The 8129-nt window shown below is 33.6% G+C and overlaps 1 protein-coding gene across 2 annotated transcripts in view; it reads right to left on the reverse strand.

Moving 5' to 3' along the window:
* Positions 1 to 1290: 1290 nt before the first annotated feature.
* The window catches only part of PPP1CB (protein phosphatase 1, catalytic subunit, beta isozyme), a 48873-nt gene continuing 42034 nt past the window's right edge, over positions 1291 to 8129 (reverse strand). For both annotated transcript variants that reach the window (XM_008566404.1, XM_008566403.1), the window contains one exon: positions 1291 to 3089. In XM_008566404.1, the coding sequence (XP_008564626.1) occupies positions 2985 to 3089 (105 nt within the window). In that variant the 3' untranslated portion in view covers positions 1291 to 2984. The remainder of the gene's footprint in view (positions 3090 to 8129) is intronic.

Here is an 8129-nt window from a genome sequence, read left to right on the forward strand (position 1 = left end):
GGAAAAAAAAAAAAAAAAAAAAAAAAAAAAAAAAAAAAAAATTATTCTTTTGGTTCAAAAGTTATGATTGCCATGGAGACAAAGGGATATACCTGAACTTATAAACTGAGACATATTTTAGTTCCTTGGCTCAATATAATACACTTTTATATTCTTAAGTGACATCTTAAGATATTCCAGGCTTTGCCCTGATGAAAATTTTCTTGAAAGGCTTGATTCTCCTGAACATACCCATATGGCAAATTAACCACCTATTTTAATCTTTAAAATTCTTCCTGACATAACTTTTCAGTTAAAAAAAAAAACCAAAAATCTTCAGGAATACCTAGGTATTCTTTATAATGAAGGGATATCACAGCATGGATACTGAATAGTTGGCTAGGCTCTAGTACCTGAGGACTCAGCACTTCACAAACCAGTCTCACTGATGATTAAAATTTGTCCCTGCACAAAAGTAAAACAGTGAATGTTAAAGTTTCAAATGCAAAGGATCCACTGTAGTTGACCCTTTCCATTCAAGAACTAAAAGAAATTGACCATAATAACCTTGCTTTATCACCCATGTGATCATCACATTATAAGACAGCTAGTGTATTTAATGATTTTGAATGTCACAACATTTGGATTAAATCATATACAGAAAATCACTAAAATTAAAAAATCAGAAGGAAGAACCATATAAATTAGTGGCACTGGAATTACAGGATATTTTTCTACTTACAAATGAAGTTTTACTTATTTAATGTAGCAATGTAGCCAAGCAAATATTTGTAATGAACACATTATTTGTACATGAATAAAAGCTATTATAGTAGTTTTAAGTGTTCAAGTAATTTTTAAACATAAAAAATTTCTATCCTTTAAATTTAATGACCAATATTAATTTGCTTAATTACTATTTTTTCATATTTAGTCTTGACCTAGATGAATTTTTATAAAAACTCAGTAAGATCCAGATTAATATGGTTTAACTAATACTGAGAGTAATAGACTACCCTTTCCCCGCCAAAGGCTTATTTTCTAGACGTGCTTCAATATGACTACTAAAAGAGTACATTTAAAATTCTATTATTAGAAAGTGCTCAACTTACACTCCAATCAGAAAGTTATTTAAATCACACTAGATAAAAGCTTATGTGACCTAACCTAATACATCATACGCAGTTCAAGAACACTCTCAGAAAAGCGTCATTCAATATACGTCAAGAACATAATATCTACCTGAATAAAATGTGTAGTCAAATGTCTCACCGTAAATTTTTAAAAAAGGAATAAAATAATCAGTCAGGATTCATATCAATTAGACAAGTTTTACTAAATGAGAAAACTACATTTAAAATGTGCTTTAAAACATAATGGAATTAGAAAAAAAGACATATGCGTTTTAAAGAACTTTTGCACTGTGCTGAAAATCAAATCTCTTGCAGTAATACAATGCGCCAATTCATAAAATCTAAGTTAACAGAACTCTCAATTTAACATTTTCAAAGACGATATTAAGGTCAAGAATTTCACATCTATGGTAGCACATATAGAAGGGCATTATAAATATGATGTCCATCCCTATGAAGCTTACAAATTTGACAATGCTCAATAAAAAGCTTTTAGAATCACATCCAATAGTGTCACATCCAAAGCATCAAAAATCTGTGTCCTGTAATCCTGTAAGTTCTCCTTCTAAAATCTTTTTGTTGACTTTTCTACTCCTTGCCATTTGTTAATACTAACCCTTAAAAAAAAGAGAACAGGAAAAGAAATGCAATAAACTCTTGATCATGTACAGAAATTATTGCTACTATAGTTCACTACAAAGCATGTCTATACAATAATCATATGACCTTTGATTATGAAAAATCAGAATAAAAATCTTTAGTGACATAAGCCTTACAATCGCATACAACATTCACATGGCAATATTAGACAGTTAAGCACCCAATACCCATAGTTGACAAAATATCCCACTGACCAGCATTCATTTAAATACATCCTTCGTATAGAGAGAGAAAAAAAAGATAGTGTCAGCTTTCCAAGGCTTGTCAAAAAAGGATTCTCATGTTCTGTAAATCTAAAAACAAAACAACAACAAAAACCCCAAAAAACAAAACCAATGCAGGTGAGGGTGTTACCAAAAAGTTAAGCATGCCAAAAGTGTTTCGTGCGAATTAAAACCTAAAGCCAAGGTACCACATAATCACATTACCAACTAGGTGGGTAATACTATGAGCCTTATCTTAAAGTTAAATGAAATGCTACTGCACAATAGAGCATCAAGTTAAAAGTTAGAGTGCACAAATCCAAATCAGTGGTATTTTCTGTATAAGCAAAATATTCACTATCAGCTGTAAAGTTTGCCCATCAAACTGATTAAAATCATTGGATTGTACAGTTTGCATATTTTTAAAAACAATCAATCTCTAAAATTCCTTTTTACTGTAATGAGGCATAAGTTTTCTTAGTAAGATCAAACAAGTACATAAGCAAGGGAAAATAATAGTTGGTGAATGTCTTTAAAGCTCTTCCCATATTTCACTTTTTAAAATGTTTAGGGAAAAAAAAATATTTGCCATTATTCTAGCAAAAACAAACAAAACAAAACAAGCCAAAATAATTAAACAACCAAGCAACACTAAAACCACATTACACAGATGGATCATCATGCTTTCATCTGATTTAACTATCACATCTAGTTTAACTGGGATGCTTTTCAACTTTAAAAATTGTGATACGTTAAGATGTAACTTTAATGAATAATTTTTAATTTGGGTTTATCTTTGTTGAATATTATAACAGAGTATACTTATTACAATACAGTGTAGCACATCTTTCTATTAGAAAAAAATTTAAGATCCTTTACCCGTCTCCTTAAGTTAAAGGTGTGACATCATAAAGGGTGTCAAATGGCTGGATGGTTTTACAGTGCACACTTATATATTATGAAGTATGTCCTTAACAAATCTGATGGTTTCTTTACAGAATTCCTTTCTTCACCTTTTCTTCGGTGGATTAGCTGTTCGAGGTGGAGTGACAGGGCGTCCAGAATTCAGTCCACCATACTGGTACTTAGCTTTCTTTTCAGATGGTTTCAATATCTGAAAGTAAATAATTTATTAACAATGTTATTCTTTCAAGTGCAGTAAGTTCAAGAAAACTGCTAGAATGGTGTTTTTTTCGATAAAGGGCATATTATAAAATATTGCCACTTCACAGAAATTGTAAAAGTCCAATAAAAATACAGAACAAAACATCGAGGTTCCACAAACATTTCTCACATTTAAAGTGTGCAAATGTCTGCACACTGTTATTATTTGTCATTCCATTCACATTTTAGCAACAAAAGCTTGGGCACACTGTCCCTATCAACTACCCAATCCCTAGATTTAAGTAAAATTTTTTTCAAATTAGTGATCTCTGTGGTGAGAAAAAGAACACCAGTTTAATAGTCAAAAGACCTAGGTTCTCATCATAATTCTGACATATTTATTTAGCAGGGTAATTAATCTTCAACAAGTCACAAACTCTTCAGACCTTATTTTTTAGTGTATAAATAGATTTTTTTTTTTAAATGCTTTATTGGTATATTTCACTACCATAAAGTTCACCCATTTAAAGTGTGTATGTCAATGGTTTTTAGTTTACAGAGCTGTACAACCACTACCATAATTTAATTTTAGGACATTTTTGTCACCCTAAAAAGAAATCTTGCTCACATTAGCAGTCATCCCCCATTCCTGCTCTCCACCTCCCCACAACCCCTCCAACCCTAAGCAACCACTCATCTATTTTCTATCTCTATAGATTTGCCTATTCTGGACATTTCATATTATTGACATCATATAATATGTGGTCTTTTGTGACTGGCTTCTTTCACATATGTTTTCAAAGATTCTTCACATTATAACATGTACTTTAGGGCCAACCCCATGGCTCACTCGGGAGAGTGCGGCGCTCCCACCACGGGCTCGGATCCTATATAGGGATGGCCGGTGCGCTCACTGGCTGAGCGCAGTGCGAGCAACACCAAGCCAAGGGTTGAGATCCCCTTACCGGTCACAAAAAAAAAAAAAAAAAAAAAAAAAAAAAAATCACATGTACTTTATTCTTTTTTATTGCTGAATAATATTCCATTATATGGATATGCCAAATTTTATTTACCCAATCATTAGCTGATAGACATTTGAACTATTTCCACTTTTTGGCTATTGCAAAAAGAATGCTGCAATGAACATTCACGTACAAGTTTTTATGTGGACATATGTTTTCATTTCTCTTTGGTATATAACTAGGAGTGAAATTGCTGAGTCTTATGATAACTCTTTGTTTAACCTTTTGATAAACTGCCAGACTGTTTTCCAAAGCAGCTACCCATTTTATATTCCTACCAGTCAATGCACAAAGATTCTGCTTTCTCCATATCCTTGCCAATACCTGTTACTGACATTTTTATTATATTCATTCTGGTGGGTGTACATAGACCTTTAAACTGCATTACAGATGGAAAATGTCATGATTTTACAATAAAGATGTGTAGAAAAGACTTATGAAGTAATTCTTAAAACTATTCAGAACATCACAGTGCCTCAGTGAAAAGAATATTTTAATCCAACTCCACTATGATAACTGTTGAAAGATAAAGCTTGGTTACTATCCCTAAATTATAAATGAGGAGTCAGCCATTTATCAATTGTACTAGCTGATGAAAACAGTATAATATAACAAAGAATAAGAGGGATGGAAACATCCCACTACATTTAAAAGGAGAAAATACAGTGTGTGCACACCAAGGACATAAAATAACCTTTGCAAAAACAAAGTATTAAGGTTATTTTAGTCAGTGAACAAGAATGACTCGTAAGCAGCACACTAAAGCTAGAGCTGGCCTCTCTAAAATGTAAATGTTTCTCTGTTCATAAATGGGTGCTTTAAGATTATTTACAAAGTTTTTTTGTAAGTAAATATTTTACTTTATTTTCATCTGAGTTTATAATTCTCTCTCTCTCCCCAGTATCTGTCCCACGCATTCACCTTGCAAAAGAAAACAAAACGCTAAACTGTTCATTGCATTTACATTCTTTTAATAGGTAAGCCACAGTCCAATAGAGGAATTCACCAATTAAACATCTGAATCAAGGATAACTGACATACTCAGGTTCTCTAAAACCCTCATATTTGATATATAACAAAAAGGCTGAAAACTTTGTGACTGAAAATAGAACTCTCCAATGAGTCTAAGTGGGAATCACTTCTGAATTAAACTGATTTTCAACATTTGCTCAAGGAAAGATCATAAATCTACAAGAAAAACCCTCTGACAATAGTTTTAATTACATTTTCTAGTTGCTATAAATTTATATTTATATCATACCTGAAAAGAACACATCAAAGTTTCATCCACGCTCATCATTCCACCAGCATTATCAAACTCCCCACAGTAATTTGGGGCTGAAAATAGGGTTACCAATTGTCTCTTAGCAAAAAATTCATATCCATCTTCCACCACCTGTCAAAGGAAATGTCAAAAGAGAAAAAATTTACTAATAGGCAATTCTCAACCATCTATACCAATTGAGATTAATGTGGCAAAGACATTAAAAAAACCCTGTTTTGTTTTGGAAGTTGTGGTTTTTACTCTTAAACTGCTTAGAGCATTAAAATTGGTGTGCCTTTTCTATAATGGCAGACATTTAGCTTAAATGGAGTCATACATTATTACCAAAAAGCTTAAAAATCATACCACTTTTGGGCTGGCCCGGTGGCACACTGGATAAGTGCGCCGCTTGGGAAGCACGGCGGCGCTCCCGCCAGAGGGTTCGGATCCCACATACAGACCGGTTCCCGCTCACTGGCTGAGCGAGGCGCGGGAGCAACACCGAGGGTTGCAATCCCGTTGCCGGTCCCCGGGCCGGTACGGGGCCAACACTGACGGCTGCGGTCCGTTGCCGGACACGGAAAAAGACAAAAGACAAAAGACAAAAGACAAAAGACAAAAGACAAAAGACAAAAGACAAAAGACAAAAGACAAAAGACAAAAGACAAAAGACAAAAGACAAAAGACAAAAGACAAAAGACAAAAGACAAAAGACAAAAGACAAAAGACAAAAGACAAAAGACAAAAGACAAAAGACAAAAGACAAAAGACAAAAGACAAAAGACAAAAGACAAAAGACAAAAGACAAAAGACAAAAGACAAAAGACAAAAGACAAAAGACAAAAGACAAAAGACAAAAGACAAAAGACAAAAGACAAAAGACAAAAGACAAAAGACAAAAGACAAAAGACAAAAGACAAAAGACAAAAGACAAAAGACAAAAGAAAAAAAAAAAATCATACCATTTTGGGGCGGGCCCGGTGGCACGCTGGATAAGTGCGCCGCTTGGGAAGCACGGCGGCGCTCCCGCCAGAGGGTTCGGATCCCACATACAGACCGGTTCCCGCTCACTGGCTGAGCGAGGCGCGGGAGCAACACCGAGGGTTGCAATCCCGTTGCCGGTCCCCGGGCCGGTACGGGGCCAACACTGACGGCTGCGGTCCGTTGCCGGACACGGAAAAAGACAAAAGACAAAAGACAAAAAAAAAAAAAAAAAATCATACCATTTCCAAGGCTCCCCATGAGACAAAAACAAAATATGCTAATAGGTATAGCGACTGCAGGGAGCTGGGACCCCCAAGTACTTCTCTGATGATGACAGTATAATCCAACTATTCTTGCTTTGTTTTTAAATTTTCTATTAGTATTATATAGCTACATATTGAAAACATTACTAAGTTGAGTTTAATTCACACAGATTATGCTCCTTTAATTACCTGCCAATAGATTAACTTTTATATGTGTTATTTTCTTTAATGATTTAACATGATTTCTAGACTCTGTTGTCAATTCCTGAGTGACTTAGACAATTTATGTTTCTCTTGGCTCCACAAATTTTAGAGGTAGGCAATAACATGTAAACATTTCATATTTATTTACAGTAGGCAACATTACATTCTGAAGTCTCTTTTAGGTATCCTTTGATAAGCAAAATTATCCTACAATATTTGCTAATACAGGAAAGCACCTCTAAAATCACTTACTCTTTAAAATAACTCCTACCTCCATACTGAGAACACATTCTGTTGAAATTACTTCATAGTACAATTTAGATATTAACATCTTCTGTTAAGACTGTGGCCACCTTATCTATCCCCAGATCAGCATAGTGCTTGCCACTCAGTACATGTTTCTTAGTTCTTATTTCATTTATTTGTTCATTCTTTCACACATTTTTTTAAAGGAAATATTTTTAGTTTGTGTTATTTACTATTGTAGGTCTCTTAATTTTAGAGATAACATTTTTGAAATAGGCAGTATAGGATTTTGAAGATTTCTGGAAAAGAAAAGACCATGCAAACTAAAGTAGTTCAGTAACCTGACTTAAATTATCATCCTTTTTGGAAAAAACCAGTGAATGGAGATCTATGACTAAAAAAAACGATTACAAGTGGGTATTTTATAGTTAGGAAACTTAGCAGCTCTGCCCTGTTATCTAATAGAAGGCTTAATTTTCAAAACCATAAACACAATGTTTGCTGATAAAAAGACAACTTTGCCAAATGCAAAGAATTCTGGAACATGACTGTTTCAGTTGAACAACCAGAAAATTCTGCTAGAAAAGAGGCATGTGATATAAAAAATGCAGAGAATGAGAAGCCAGTCATTTTTGTTTTTCACTTAGGGTCACACAAACAAGTAAAAATAGTCAAGTGTCATGGGGAATAAAGTCCCAGAGAAAAAGGAAATACTGTGGAACAGCATATACTTAATTTAATAAATTTGGCTTTAACAAAGTAATAAGGAATCTTAAATATATTTAAAAAAATTCAAATACTTTTAGTAGCCTCAAAAGTAGCCTAAGATTTTTTTAAATGCCTTTCAATCAATATATTATGTTTTAGAGCACAAGCACTTGATATATTAAATAACTATTAAAATACATTATTGCTTATTAATTCATTTATTCAACGAACACTAAGTGCATGCTACAATTGCCAGTAACTGTACAAGGCAACAGAGATTAAAAAAGAAACGTCAAAATCCCCCTTTTTTTTTTTTTTTTTTTTTTGGGTCTTTTGTCTTTTTCCGTGTCCGGCAACGG

The sequence above is a fragment of the Galeopterus variegatus genome, unplaced genomic scaffold, assembly GCF_000696425.1.
Source record: "Galeopterus variegatus unplaced genomic scaffold, G_variegatus-3.0.2 Scaffold239, whole genome shotgun sequence".
Taxonomy (NCBI): domain Eukaryota; kingdom Metazoa; phylum Chordata; class Mammalia; order Dermoptera; family Cynocephalidae; genus Galeopterus; species Galeopterus variegatus.